The sequence below is a fragment of the Rhodamnia argentea genome, chromosome 4, assembly GCF_020921035.1.
Source record: "Rhodamnia argentea isolate NSW1041297 chromosome 4, ASM2092103v1, whole genome shotgun sequence".
NCBI lineage: Eukaryota > Viridiplantae > Streptophyta > Magnoliopsida > Myrtales > Myrtaceae > Rhodamnia > Rhodamnia argentea.
In genome coordinates this window covers 13,911,678-13,926,533 of record NC_063153.1, presented here as the reverse complement: position 1 = coordinate 13,926,533, position 14,856 = coordinate 13,911,678, and the positions used below count along the sequence as shown (strand labels likewise).

The following is a 14,856-nucleotide window of genomic DNA, read 5'->3' as shown; positions in this document are numbered from 1 at the left end:
AAATTCATCGATCACAATTGCTAACATAATTCACTTATTTGATCTATAATAGCGAGAATACATGTATATTTTAGTGTACTTCAGAAGGGTAATTATGTTTTAGTTCTATTCTTAGTTGGACTAGAATTTCGAGGAATCTCCTAATCGAACTCTGATTTTATTCGAGTATCGTATTTGAGCTCAGTGATTCCAACGAGATAGAAACTCGACGAATCCCGATTGGTTGCTTTCATTCGTCAAAAAGTAAATCGATAACTTGAGGGGACTATGCTACGCATTTGTAGAGTAGAATTACTGGTGAATCTAACATTTCAGAAATTGCTTTTTGTGAAGTAGAAGAGGAGGAGAAAAAAACAAAGGATTTTGGGGACCAAGTTGCAATTTTTCGCAAAAACGGGGGCACAAAATGGAAACTCCCCTCGTGAGTTTTTATAGCTGCCTGCCTTGATGAGTCTGCGTGTAGATGTAGTTAGTTTGAAACAGGGGCAAGCGGCAATTCAGACAGGCGGAGAAGTTTAGAGAGAGAGAGAGAGCGAGCGAGCGAGCTGGCGAAACATATGCTCTCAGACATCATAAGCTCTGTGTCTTGTAAGATTTTCTGCATCTTCTTTCCCTTAAATTTCAGGTTGTTATATGATGACCTCTTTGTCTGTTCGATTGGGGTTCTTTACATCCGATTGAAATTTTTTGAATACAAAAGGGGGCATTTAATGTCGAAAAATTTATAGAAAAGCCGTCTTTTCGTCTACTGGTTCTCATTTGACAATCAGAATCAAATCCCTAATCATTTCCGTTTCTACAATGATATTGGTATACTCTCTGTTCGGGCGCACCTGGAGTTTTTTCCTCTTTTATGCCGTAATTGGGTTCAATTTATTGCATCGGCGTTGTCATTAGGCAGAGAGATAACCTAGGAAAATTTTTGGAGTTTCCGAGGCTTCTCTTAGTTTGAGATGGATTTAGGATTTTGGGTTTTGGTCGATTTGGTGATTCGCCGTTCTCGATATATTTGTTTTGCGAGAAGATGATGTTGTCTAAAACTGAAGCTGGAAAGAAGATTGATCCGGATTCGAGTAGTGGGAAGTTGTTGCAGGAGATCGAAGCTATAAGCAAAGCCCTTTATTTGGACAGGAACCCTTCGGGGAGTTTACTTTCTGCGGCGAGTAGTAGATCCAAATCCGTGGGCAAAACCCATTTGGCCGATCCCAAATCGAAGGTCAAGCATGGCAATGAAGACCAGACACAGAAGGAAAAGAAGTCCATTTGGAATTGGAAGGGTTTCAAGGCCTTTTCTCACGTCCGGAACCGGAGGTTCAACTGTTGTTTTACCCTTCTAGTCCATTCCATTGAGGGCTTGCCCTCGAGTTTCGATGACCTTAGCCTTTGTGTGCACTGGAAGAGGCGAGATGGTGGCTTGGTCACTCAGCCTGCGAAGGTTTTCCAGGGAATAGCTGAATTTGGGGAGAACTTGATGCATACTTGTTGGGTTTATGGGAGCAGGAGTGGACCCCATCATTCAGCAAAATATGAGGCTAAGCATTTCTTGCTTTATGCAGCTGTTCATGGTTCTCCTGAACTTGATTTGGGAAAACACCGTGTTGACCTCACGAGGTTGCTGCCTATTACTTTGGAGGAGCTGGAGGAGGACAAGAGTTCGGGCAAGTGGACTACGAGTTACAGGTTGTCAGGTGAGGCTAAAGGAGCTTCACTGAATGTTAGTTTTGGGTATACGGTAATTGGGGACAATGCAAGTGTGCACGGGGTTAGACAGAATGTTCCTGATGCTTTGAGCCTGAACGAGAACAATTCGAAGCTGGCTGTGAGATCTGGTAGAGGTAATAGTAGGAATGCGATGCGACGCACTGGAAGTCTTCCTAGTCAGTCTAATCAACCATCCGATGCGCCGTCTCGCTATGTGGAGGATATAAAAGACCTACATGAGGTTTTGCCAGTATCCAAGTCGGAGCTTGCAAGTTCAGTTGATACACTATACCATAAGTTCGATGAGGAGAAGTCAGATTTTAAGGTCGATTACAAACCTGAGTTCGATGTTTTCACAGAAGAAAATGAACCTGTTAAAACAGCTTCTCAGTATATGTCTGACAATGCTAAACAGGATGGTGAAAACGGGTGCCAGGTGAATGAATTTTCTGTAATCGAGCAGGGTATAGAACTATCCACAAAAGAGCAGGCGGTATCCAAGGAAGCTATCACAAAGGAAGCCGATGTTTTTACCGCAGATAGTCATGGTGTGCCTGGAGTTAATTCCAATTTAACTTTGCCTATTGAGCGGGGCACCGAAGCTTCCCCTAGGGCTGAGGGAACAGGCAATTGTGAAGGTGAAGTTGTTATTCGTGACTGCCAGACCAAAGCGGATGAGTTGTGTAGCAAAGAATCACTAATGAAGGAACTAGAGTCGGCTTTGAGTAACGTGTCGGATTTAGAAGTGGCTGCCCTGGATTCTCCTGAAGATCGAGAGGATAACCTTGACATTACATCGAGTAATAAGACAAACTTAAAGGGGAGGTCACTTAGCTTGGATGATGTTGCTGATTCCGTGGCCTGTGAATTCTTGGATATGTTGGGAATAGAGCACAGCCCTTTTGGCTTGAGTTCAGAAAGTGAGCCAGAATCTCCACGAGAACGTCTTTTGAGGCAGTTTGAGAGGGAAGCTCTAGCTGGTGGTGGTTGTTCTTTATTTGGGTTTGATGTAGGTGATGAGGACTTTGCTGAACAAGGTAATGATGCTGTTAATGTGCCTGGCTGGGGGAATATATCCGAGGATTTTGAACTTCAGTCACTAGTTCAAGCTGCCGAAGAGGAGCATCAGGCGGCAAACCACGTTAACAAAACAAAAGCAAAAATGTTGGAAGACCTCGAGACAGAAGCTTTGATGCGTGAGTGGGGTTTGAATGATAAATCTTTTCAGTCTTCTCCACCTAGCCACTCTGGTGGGTTTGGCAGTCCAATTCATCTTGCTCCTGAAGAATTCCTGGAGCTACCACCTCTGGGAGAGGGGTTAGGGCCGTATCTCCAGACGAAAAATGGAGGCTTTTTGCGGTCAATGAACCCCTCACTTTTCAGGAACGCCAAAAGCAGTGGGAGCTTGGTTATGCAAGCTTCTAGTCCAGTTGTAGTACCCGCGGAAATGGGCTCTAGCATAATGGAAATATTGCAGGGTCTGGCTTCTGTTGGAATTGAAAAGCTCTCCATGCAGGCGAACAAGCTAATGCCCTTGGAAGATATAACTGGAAAGACCATGCAACAAGTCGCATGGGAAGCCTCACCAGCTCTTGAAGGAGTTGAAAGGTTCGTGACAACTTTTCTTTAAACATTTCGTCTTTCATAGTTTCTGTAAAAGATTTTAACTCTGCAAAATTTCTTCCTTGGTGCTGGCAATGTCTTTTGAATAACAGTTTAGCAATGGAGCAAGATTTCACTTGCCAGCAAACCAGAAGCACAGAAGCACCATTCAATTCTAGGTCTAGTAAATACAATCAAAACACAGCAGGCAATGATGTTGGCTCTGAATATGTATCTTTAGAGGATCTCGCTCCTTTGGCTATGGATAAGATTGAAGCACTGTCAATTGAGGGGTTGAGGATACACTCTGGCATGTCAGACGAGGATGCACCTTCAAATATCAGTGCACAATCAATTGGAGATGTTTCAACTCTACAGGGCAAGGGTGAGGCTATTAGCGGGTCGCTGGGTCTGGAGGGAACTGGTGGATTGCAGCTGTTGGATATAAAGGAAAGGAGCGATGACAAAGATGAAGGGTTGATGAGCCTATCACTGAGTCTCGATGAATGGATGAGGTTGGACTCTGGTGAACTTGATGACGAAGATCAAATTAGTGAGCGAACTTCTAAAATTCTTGCCGCTCATCATGCCAACTCCTTGGGCTGGATACGTGGAGGGTCAAAGGGGGAGAGAAGGCGGGGCAAAGGCTCCAGTAGGAAGTGTGGTCTTTTGGGGAATAATTTCACTGTTGCATTGATGGTGCAACTACGGGATCCTTTGCGAAATTATGAACCAGTAGGTGCACCAATGCTTGCGCTAATTCAGGTCGAGAGAGTGTTCATTCCACCGAAGCCAAGGATGTACCGCAAGGTTTCCGAAGTAAAATATGAAGATGAAGAAGATGAGATGGCCGAGACCAAAAAGAAGGAAAAAATCCAGGATGGGACAGAAGAAATGAAACCTGAGGTGGAAGAAATTCCCCAGTATAAGATTACTGAAGTCCATGTTGCTGGTCTCAAGACTGATCCTGGGAAGAGAAAGCTCTGGGGAAGTACGAACCAGCAACAATCTGGTTCCCGTTGGTTGCTCGCTAATGGAATGGGAAAGAGCAATAAGCATCCGTTTCTGAAGTCAAAGATTGCTTCTTCTAAATCTACTGCCCCAGCAGCAACAACTAAGGCACAGCCTGGTGACACACTGTGGAGCATCTCATCCCGTGTTCATGGTACAAGTTGTAAATGGAAGGAATTGGCAACTCTTAACCCACACATACGTAACCCCAATGTTATTCTCCCAAATGAAACCATCAGGTTGCGTTAAGTTGAGGGCGCGAAATGGATCTTCTTGAAAGATATTTGGTTTGCCAAGCTGGTTGAGTGAAGTCGATGAGCTGCATTTGTCATGGGCTTGCAGATCGAAACCACACATTGTGGTTGCCTAAGACAGATGAAAGTGCTGGCCTCTGCCTGTGACAACTCTCTCACCTTCCCAATTGTTATAGACTGATTATCACCAGTCTAAGGTTGTATGCAAATGTTTTCATTTCTCTGTTCTTTCCATCCTCTGCAATCAGTTTGCATATGAACAGTAAATTTTTGTGTTTTCTTTGGGATGATATGCTACTGATCCTTTGTCTTGTGATTAGGAACAACAGATTGGTCCATGAGATTTTAGGTTCCGTTTCTACCTGCTCCCTCCTCTACTTGTCTATATAAAGGGAAAAAAGATCCTTTGGCAAGCTGTTATTATATCTGTGCTTGTATGTTGTTTTAGAAGAAGCACATGGTTAGGAAATCTGGTATGCGAACATAACATATGAACCAATGCTGCTTTGATTCCGAGGCTTGAGGAGGCTAGGTTTGTGCGGCCTGCCAGACAAGAAAGGGGGGTGTTCTGCGAAGTCTGTATCACTTCATGAAGATGAAGCAGAGAAAGATAGAGTAAGAAGCTCATGGGGATGGTGTGACTGCATTTTGGCTTGGTCCCATCGGGTTGAAAATTGATTAGACAGAGAGGCTCACTAGCTTTAATTTGATGCCTTTTGGACATCTATCAACATGGGAAAAGAATATTAAGGAAGCAGAAAAAAAGTGTTGGTGCTTTTGAGGTAGGTGGGTTTGGCAGGTTGGTGTATTTGGAAAGAGAGATGTAAAGCTGTGTGGGCTTGATAGGTAGAATGGCTCAACCTATTCTAGGAGCATCCGGTCAGACTGAGATTGGATCCTTGAGGGAGGGCTTCTCTGACAATACCGACGGTAGATAGGAAAAATCCCATCGTTTGCTTTTAGCTACCGATTCAAAGAGGCAAGGGTACATTTCGTTCGACCTTAGCGGAAATTTTTTGGAAAAATACAAAAACTTTTGGGTTAAGCGACTTTTCGAAGTGAAAGTAATATTTGGTAAAGTATATTTTAAAAATATGTTAAGAAGTAACTTTGACTTAAATACCATTTTTTTTTCAAAGACTTATTTCCTCCTTTGGACTTCCCGTGCAATCCTACGGTTACACCAAATCTCTGCTTCAAGTTATGTACTTTTACTTTGATTATGGACGAGCTGACAAGCAAGGACAGATCCAACATTCAACTTAGTGGCGCCAAAACATACAATGCAAGGTCAATAGATTATAGTGTACTAATCCATCAGACAACTGGAGAGCTACTCAGGTTAGAGATGAGTTCGTAGTGAGTTACTGTTTTGATGTTCCCTTATATCTGCAGTTTTATTCGATGCTGGTGTTGAATGCAGACAGCCTTGATGTAATAGTTTTGTATTTTTCCCATATGAATGAGAATTGGTAAGTTTTTATAGCAAAAGACAGAAAAAAAAAAAAGTTTGTTCCACGGGGAATGTGTTCATGTTTTCCTTAAGTCCCATTCTCTCCAACAATCATTCGAGTCGGCTGTCTCCTTCATTTCATGCCAGTTCAATCACTCGGATTATTGTTTTGAATGGCCTAATAATTCTAGTCTAGCGGAGATTTCGACGAAATTATTATATCCAGTGGTGAGATGTTACGAGGCATAAGCCTTAAAATAGAGTCTCGCTTCTAATCATCCAATGTGCATCAGTTTGTACATTATAATTGACATGGAATTTACAAGTCATGCATATTAGATATACTATAGCTTGCAACCTGCATGAGGTTCAGTCTCATGCAACAGAGCCTTGAGATGGCAGCTTAATTGATCCTCTCTATAGCAGAAGCGTCTGGCACAATAGATATTTAACAGTAGCTAGGAAGGGAAGGAAATAGAAAACCTACACAAACATTCACAATCTCACCATCATATAATGTTTAAACTAAGGTCACAATCAGATAACAATAGCAGGAAATTCCATCCTGCATTACCAATTCATTTCTGACCACCCTAAATCTCCATTGAGGGCTGAAGTCAAGAATACTACCATGCCGAGTGAAGATGGCCGAGCTGAGGACAGAGCCGTTCCTGAGCAGACCTAACCAAGCTGGCTGAAGCCCTTGTCGTCCAATAGCCATGGCCATCATTGTATTGAGAAGAAATTGCAGCAAATATAACCGTGTGTTATCTTGATTTTGTACAATTTACCGGGGGAAATCAAGCCCTTTTGCTCCAAGCACCATATTAGTCTCTTCAATCCTTTACCATCCACAGATTTCTCTAGCAGAATCCATCTTACCCTCTCTCTAGGACCAATACTCTGTTCTCTAACAGAACTACAAGAACACAGAGCACCTCTAAAACCATCATCAACCCACTCATCAAAATCACAAAATCACATATATTGAACAGGCCACTGCCATCGTAGACCAAAGACCACACGGTTTACTCAATCATCACACAGACTCTCACACTTCCTCATACTTGTCTTCGTCATCTTCAGCTGAATCCTTCTCTTTCTTCTTCAAGTAACCCCACTTCCTCAGCACCCACACATTTAGCCTCACCACATTCCCCATGAACACCATCACCATCAGGCACATCCAGCACACCACCGACACATCCGTCACATCCTTCAGCATCCCCCGCGTGTCGGCCGGTGACATGTTGCGCAGCGCTATGAAGTAGGTGATAGCCTGCCCCGTGATCGCCAACCACATTATCACCATCTGGATCCACATCCAGCGTCGCCGCCTTATCGGAAGCCCGCTCAAGAGGAGCAGGATGATGCTGAGGGAGGACAGGAAGGCCAGTGTGTTGAATATCATGAACTGGCCATAGGCGATCCGCTGGACGTGGGCCATGATGGAGGTGCCCGCCAAGTGCGGCTCCTTGACCGGGTTGCCGTCGGCATCGACCTTGTAGTCGTCCTGCCAGACGCCTCCCGGCGGCGTGATTGCAGCTTGGAATGCCACCGTTGCTAGCAGCGACGCCACCACCATGAGCGAACTTCTCTTTTGGCTCAGCCACTCGGGTTCCGGCGGGGATTTCCTTCGAGTACTCAGTTTCTTTGATGGGGCTCTCTTGGTGGAGAGTGACGGCGATTTTTTAGGTGATCTTGAGGTCGTGGTGGTGTGGGAGGTTTTTCTTGCTGTGTCAAGAATTGGATCATAGTGATACGGGATCGATTGGATGTCTTTGGAGAGTGAAGCACCTGAGTTTTGCAGGGCTGTCTCAATTTCAAGGTCTCTCAAGCCTCGGGGACTCTGTTCAAGAATGTCCAGTGCTGTGAGGCCACTTGAGTTTGGTGTGTTCACTTCAAGTCCTGGGATTGTAAGCAAGAACTGTATCATCTGCACAGAAATTTTTGGGGGACCGATTTTTGTCAAAATGAAAGTAATTCCAGAGGGCCATCAATACAGAAATCCTAATAGAATTGATACAAGCTGCGCTAAAAATTCAACCTTTCTGATCAATCGGTTCAAGCAAAAACTTACCTCAACTTGCTTCTTGGCCACGGCAATGTGCAGAACTGTGTTCCCATCGCCATCCCTCCTGTTCACCAACTCCTCCACGACCTCCCTCCCGGCCTCCTCCACCACCGCACGCAGCGCCTCCAACCGGTTCCTCCCCGCGCACACGTGCAGCACCGTCTCCCCCTGGTCCGTCGCCGCCCGCGCCGACTCGGGCGCGGCCCGTACGATCCGCCGCGCCGCCTCGGCCCGGCCCTTGCTCGCCGCCAGGTGCAGCGGCGTCCTCCCGTCCCCGTTCCTCCGCGTCCCCACCTCCGGATCGGCCGACAGCAGCATCCCGACGACCTCCACGTGCCCCCGGGCGGCCGCGAGGTGGAGGGCCGAGTTGCCGTCCGGGTCCGTCTCCGAGGCGAGCTGCGGGGTCTGGGCCAGGAGCGCCCCGACGAACTCGGAGTGGCCGAGCATGGACGAGATATGGAGTGGGTTCTGGGACGTGCATGAGACGATGATCTTGTCCAGGATGAGCGGGTCTTGATCCAGCAAACCCAAGAGGGTCGTCACGCTGCCATTGATGGCTGCTCCCGAGAGCTTCTCTTCGATCTCTCGCTCCGCATGCATGATCGGATCAAGAATTGAAGAACCCCTTTTTCAGGTCATGTGGGGGAAACTCGTTCCGCTCTTCTTCTTTGGCAAGTCAATGAAGGAGTGAAGAAAGAACACAGCTGCCAGGAATTGGGGGATCGATAATCGGTGGATGCTCTTTGTTTTTTCAGGTCAATCACTAAAGTCAGCGAGAACATGTTGTTGCTTGACTCAAAAGCTTTGCGGAAGCTTCCCCCACGCGGACTTGAGTTGACTTCCTGTTCCGGGGTCAGTGATCTGCAATCTTAGCCGTTGATTTTCGTACCCCCTGACCGTCGTATACATTATCGAACGGCTGCGATGGAAATGCGTTGAGTGGTTGGAGTGAAAGCATTTTCTCGCGTGGGATGGAAGTTCTTAACCCCGAAGACAAGATAATCGTTGGTCAAATGTTTGATGCGTATTCTCACGTATGCACACTTGTATTATTGTATTCTCATATTTTCCGAAATACGATAATTTTCATGCGATTACTTTAAAAAAATAATAATTTAAAGACACGCGCTTGCAAGTTCTATCTTTCGGGCGATCTCCAATTCCGAAACTTGAAGTCCAATTAATTGTACCAACTTTGGAGGAGTAACAAAAAATTTTGCGCAATTTTCGACTGACGTGAATAGAAATTTAGGAGACGATTTGACCAGATATGCGCTTCGTTCGACAATTTGATTGCCTGTGTGTGATTTTTACTTTAAGTACGGTGAAATAACTAAATATCCAATTCTTTTGAACCCCTCCTAAATTGAATGTGATTTGCTTATTATCCAAATTGTGACTTGATGCTTTTGCAAAGACACTTAAGGGAGATTGAATCTGTCTTAAAATCAAATTAATTTCATAATTCGAGCACAAGAGTCTGACGACCAGGAAGACTACGGACCAAAAAAGTGTAATTTGCAGTATTTCTAACATTTAAAGTAGAGAAGCTTATTATAGATGTTACTTTTTTAAAAAATTTCAGCAGAAGAAAATCACTGGAACCCGTGGATTCATCATAATTAACAAAGAATTATTAAATAGAAACGATACCGTTTTATAATATCTCATATTGACCCCATACTGACCCCATCATGTCGAATTAGTTCTTGTGACATCCCGGATTAACTCAAGTAAAGCACCTTATGAAATTAATTATTGTTTTCACATATATCCTATAATAGCTCTTTCCCTGTTCTTCGGCTCATTCCTTCTCCATTTGTCATCCTAAGAGCTTGCCAAGAGCCGCTTGTCCAAGCACTCATACCTCAGCAGCCACTCCGGGCGCTCATCGGATCGGGCCGTTACAGATCTGATCTCCCACGGTGTTTATTCCTTAGTTATGGCCAGTCTCCAAAAAGGGCTTATTTACACGACATGGTGTCGGGTAGTTGAGTCTTTCTGTTTCTCAAAGTCAAAGGATTAGCTGAGCCTAAGATGATTGTTCATTTAAGACATTCCCTTTGACGTTAATGATTATCGAACGTAATCTTGGCGTCGCGGATCCACGAATGCTGCTGTCATCCTAATTGAATCCGGCGAACACTCTCTGGCGCATAAGCGACAAGCATCAGAAGTTCAGTGCTAAGGCAATCGATTTTCTTCACTGAAAAAGGTCATAGAAAAGGCTCTGAACTTTCTTGAGTTTTGAGTTTTCTTCGTCGACATGGGTGTGGATGATAGAGACTGGAATGGCTGCATCGGAAGTCGGTGATCTGCACAAGCTGTTGGCAAATGGGGTCGGTGGGTTTTGAAGAGGGTCGTCAGCTTGCCCTCCAGCATCCAGTCTTCCATAGTCAAGTCCCCCTGCGCAGATAGGAGCTAAGTCACAGGGGCATGTGTCAAATTCAAACTTGCAGGACTGTTTGAAGCCATGCTCCGATTAAAGAAGATTTGTTTACCCCGGTAATTCGGCTTGAGGATGTCAATCGACCTCCTCGTAATGCGACTGGCGAGCTCGTCTCCCGAGTCAAAATGCCCGGCGTATATATCTTTCCGAGGGTCTTCGGCATTCGTGCCGGCAATCTGGAAAGGAGAACAGCATGCAAATCAGGTAACAATGTTTGTCTGAACTGTACCAGTAGTTTTGCATTCCGTCCCCGTAGGTACCTAAATGGATGCCTAAATGGATGGAAATAGGATAAGGATATGAAAATCCGCAAGCAAATGCAAGGAGATCAAAGTTCTGTGTTACTCTGGTAGTTTAGCCCTTGGAAAGAATAGGCGAACAGAACAAAATGTATGTGACGGTCAGATTGGTTTGCGGACGATTTGATGAACTCCCTTGATTGCTCAGACCGTAGAAATCAGTACCGGCTCAGTTCGACAATGCAATTTTGCGAGTCTCAAGACAGCGATTTCTCGTTTGGGGTATGCAAGAAGTGAGGGAAAAGAGAGAACTTTCCTGCCCCTATAATGTCGATCGCTATTGACTCGTATCGCATAATGTACCATTTTCATGTCTTTCGCGTAATTATTTCGGACTTCTCCGACAGCAGTAGCTATTGCATGAACACTTATAATAACTCTATGCATGTGAAGTCATTTGCCACCGAGAGAACAGAGAGGCCATGTTACCTGGACAGGGACTCTAGCATTATCCTAGCCTATGGAATCTACAGGAACTAGGAGACTTCTTGTCTTTCCTTCACTTACTCCATAAGACTAGAGAATCCTTAAAATCACCAAAATCTGGTATTTTTCTCAATATCATGATCTCTGTATCTGATCTGCATAATGAATGATAATTTTCCTGGTATTAGCTAAGATGATCAATAAGGTGCAGCGATGAAGTTTTCAAGCGCGAGTTCGTTGTCTGTGCCAGAGAAGAATTTAAACACGAAAACACCGACAGTTTTGCTAGGTTACGCCATGTTATATTCCCTAAAACACTCAGAACCGCAGATGAAATCAGGCGAAACTATGTCTGATCACTCCGGAATTTGTCCTAGGAAGTTACCCCAAACAGCAAGAAGAAAAAGATCGCGTATTAAGCAAGAATAAAGCACGAATTCATGTTCATGCACAGCAAACGATTCTTATGGGCCATGCAAACTCTAGCACTGATCGACAGATGTGAACAAAATTTGAACTTTCATTACTTCCTCCATCACTCCATTATACAGATTCCAATTCCATTATTTCTCAACAAGAGGACAAGAAGACACAGATCAATACTTTAAGAAAAGAAAGAAAAAAGGAAAGAAGAAATGAAAGAGCTCGTAAATCCTGGCGCATGCAATTTTGACCTACTTCAAGAATCGGCAAGTTCATGCACTGCATTTCTTGAAGCACTGCATCAGAACATCTCCTAATGTCCCTTCATTCATGGCCTCGTACACCTTCTCTATTTCCTCTCCTGGGCTCACTTTCTTGGCACCACTCAGGAGCTGAGTCCTCATATCGCTCCTCACAAACCTGTATACAGGATAAGTCCTGCAGTTCTTGATCCGGTTCTCGACGCGGAACTCCCCGTCGTCGAACCTCTCCCTCGCTCTTGGCACCTCTTCCTCAAGCCTCGCTTTCAGTTCCTCGATGAATATCGGGATCCGCTTGAAGATAGAGTATCCTTTCTCGCTTGCATGGTCGGCCTTGGGGTCTTTCAGAGCTCTCTTGACAAGTACTTCTTGCAGTTTGGGCAGCAGAGCGTAAGAAGGATTTGTCGGGTCGTCGAGATAGGAGAAAATCGGCTCATGTTCCACGACCTGCAACAGCTCTTTCTCGCAGAATCGCGACTCGAGCAGCGCTCCGTCCTCTGATGTGTATAGTGTTTTCCTCACCGCTTGGAGGACCGTGCGTTTCACAGTCTCTCTCATGTTCTCCTCCAGGTGCCTCAGGTCGATTGCCTGGCAAAGTGCCACCATGTAAGTTGCAGACATGAGCTTCAGGATATCGATGGCCTCTGCGCTTTTTCGCGCTGAAATTAGGCCGAGAGAGTTCACGTCCTGGTTGTGTTGTTCCGCACTTTGCACGTGCGTTGTGACGGGATTCGCCAAGTATTGGAGCTCTGAACAGTAAGCCGCCATTGCGATTTCCGCGCCTTTGAGGCCATAGTCGAGGCTGGGATTAGGCCCCGCGCTCAAATTGGAAGGCAACCCGTTGTTATAGTGGTCGCAGACGAGCTCAGAGAATTGCGCGAACATGAGCTTTCCGATCGCGGCCACGGCGATCCGGAGATTGTCCATAGAGACACCAATTGGAGTGCCCTGGAAGTTCCCACCATGGAGGGCAAGATCGCGGGCGACATCGATCAGCGGATTGTCGTTCACGGAATTGATTTCCCTCTCAATAGAGTGAGTCGCAGTGCGAATCACTTCGACTTGCGGCCCAAGCCACTGAGGAGAAGTCCGAAGCGCGTAGCGGTCCTGCTTTGGCTTCGTGAGCGGGTCTTGCTCGTGGCGGAGCTTCGCCTCCTTCATGTACTCGCTTCCGTTCAGGAGGTATTCCATGAGGGAAGCGGATTCGATCTGGCCCGGATGGTGCTTGAGTAGGTGAGTGAGAGGGTCCGTGAATTCGGGCTTTCCGTGCATCGCTTCGCAGAACATGGCGGAGAGAGTCTCTGCCAAGAGGGCCAAAATGTTGGCATCGAAGCAGACCGTCGCAGCCACCGCTGACCCGACGGCGGTCCCGTTCACGAGAGCCAAGCCTTCTTTTGCTTGCAGCTCAAATGGGCCCGAAATTCCGGCTCTCTTCAATGCTTCCACCGCCGAAATCTCTTCTCCTTCCGGCGTGACGACCTTCGAATTATGCCGGCCGGTCAACAATCCAGCAATGTAAGACAACGGCACCAGGTCGCCGGAGGCGGTGATGGTCCCTCTCAAGGGCAACTTGGGGATCAAGTTCCGGTTCATGAGCTTAGCCATCGCGTCGAGTATCTCCCACCGGATGCCCGAATAGCCCTGCATGAGCGTGTTCGCCCGCACCAGCATCGCTGCCTTGGCGTAACTCGGCGGGAGATTCTCCCTCCCGATCACCCCGGCGTTCAGGAACCGGATGAGCTCGGTCTGCAGGTCCGAGGTCTTGGTGGTCCTCCGGTGGCACGTGGCGCCGAACCCAGTGGTGACACCATAGATGTCCCGGCCACAAGCAATGTTCTCGGCAACCCAATCAGCGCTCCTCGAGACACGGCCTCGGGCCACGCCCTCACCGAGCCGGACCTCGACCTCGCCCCGCCGGGCCACGGCGGCGACCTGGGCCACGGAGAGGGCGGTGCCTTGTATGTCGACCAATTCGGCGTCCTCGAACTGGGACACCATGTTCACGACCTCCTCCAAGTGGGTGCACCGGAGGGATTGAGCAGCCTTCTCCCAATGGACAGGGGTTGGTACAAAAGTGGCCATGCTAACAAAAGATGGAAAGGGGAAGACTCTTGAGATCAATGGCACAAGATCAAGGTTTGGAAATGGGTTTTGGCTTCTTGGGCGAGTGGAGACTTTGACTTGATTTTGATTTTTGCTTTGAGTTTGGGAGGGAAGTGGGGAGTGGAGGGGAGTGAAGGGGTTATTTATAGCAGGGGAAACGTCGAGTCGGCAAGTGGGCAAGGGGCTGCGTCAAATGGGTCGTCGGGTCGGGTCAAGTCATGAGAGAAAGAAGGTGAGAAATTGCGCGAGTGGGTGGGGGAATCCGAAAAAACAAAGGGGCTTCTGCACGGAAACTGAGTGGGAAAGTGGCATTAAGTTTCTGCTTTGGTTAGGTTTGAGAAACAGAGTCAAAGTTTTGGCCCGAGAGACATTGCCATGCGATCCATGCCATGCATGAGAACAAGCGCACACGAGATGCACGTACTTCTTCTTTAGGTTCTTGTTGTTTCTTTGGCGGGTGTATGTATGTACCGTTTAGACCGGAATTCTCGTGCATCATCGGGGTCCTGATGGTCCCGCGATGAAGCCGAGATGATCGGCAGACCATGTAATGGTCACTAGCTTCTCCGGTTTAGAAATCGCGGCTTGAGCAATCAAACCGACCCTAACGCTTCGGATTGACCCCGGTTTGTGGCTATCGTTAGGTATGGCTCGTGACCTCTGTAGTTCGATGTGGATTGCTCGTTTTTTATTTGGGCCCGAGATATGTTTACAGTCTTCCACCGTTAATTCTTCACTCGACTAGTACCTAAGCGTGCTCTTGGTTTGCGCACAAGGGACGTAGAGACTTAGCTCGTCAAA

The 14,856-nt window shown here is 46.6% G+C and overlaps 3 protein-coding genes across 3 annotated transcripts; 1 reads left to right on the top strand and 2 right to left on the bottom strand.

Moving 5' to 3' along the window:
* The first annotated feature begins 467 nt into the window (after positions 1 to 467).
* Positions 468 to 4,929, top strand: LOC115756336 (protein PLASTID MOVEMENT IMPAIRED 1-RELATED 1). The gene is made up of 3 exons (XM_030696060.2): positions 468 to 588; positions 1,025 to 3,309; positions 3,396 to 4,929. The coding sequence occupies exons 2-3, from the start codon at positions 1,025 to 1,027 to the stop codon at positions 4,561 to 4,563; spliced, it is 3,453 nt and encodes a 1,150-aa protein (XP_030551920.1). The 5' UTR covers positions 468 to 588; the 3' UTR covers positions 4,564 to 4,929.
* A 1,582-nt stretch (positions 4,930 to 6,511) lies between these two features.
* Positions 6,512 to 8,871, bottom strand: LOC115756323 (ankyrin repeat-containing protein ITN1-like). The gene is made up of 2 exons (XM_030696041.2): positions 8,102 to 8,871; positions 6,512 to 7,957 (listed from the first exon to the last, which is right to left on the bottom strand). The coding sequence occupies exons 1-2, from the start codon at positions 8,693 to 8,695 to the stop codon at positions 7,073 to 7,075; spliced, it is 1,479 nt and encodes a 492-aa protein (XP_030551901.2). The 5' UTR covers positions 8,696 to 8,871; the 3' UTR covers positions 6,512 to 7,072.
* Positions 8,872 to 11,763: 2,892 nt separating this feature from the next.
* Positions 11,764 to 14,067, bottom strand: LOC115756321 (phenylalanine ammonia-lyase-like). Its single transcript, XM_030696040.2, has one exon. The coding sequence runs from the start codon at positions 14,032 to 14,034 to the stop codon at positions 11,965 to 11,967; it is 2,070 nt and encodes a 689-aa protein (XP_030551900.1). The 5' UTR covers positions 14,035 to 14,067; the 3' UTR covers positions 11,764 to 11,964.
* Positions 14,068 to 14,856: the final 789 nt, after the last annotated feature.

What these genes read in the sequence shown, in the direction of transcription:
- LOC115756336 (XM_030696060.2), top strand. Translation starts at nt 1,025, where the DNA reads ATGATGTTGTCTAAAACTGAAGCTGGAAAGAAGATTGATCCGGATTCG. An exon ending in GCTCTTGAAGGAGTTGAAAG is followed by an intron (nt 3,310 to 3,395) that starts GTTCGTGACAAC and finishes TCCTTGGTGCTG; the next exon opens with GCAATGTCTTTTGAATAACA.
- LOC115756323 (XM_030696041.2), bottom strand. Translation starts at nt 8,695, where the DNA reads ATGCATGCGGAGCGAGAGATCGAAGAGAAGCTCTCGGGAGCAGCCATC. An exon ending in TGGCCAAGAAGCAAGTTGAG is followed by an intron (nt 7,958 to 8,101) that starts GTAAGTTTTTGC and finishes ATTTCTGTGCAG; the next exon opens with ATGATACAGTTCTTGCTTAC.
- LOC115756321 (XM_030696040.2), bottom strand. Translation starts at nt 14,034, where the DNA reads ATGGCCACTTTTGTACCAACCCCTGTCCATTGGGAGAAGGCTGCTCAA.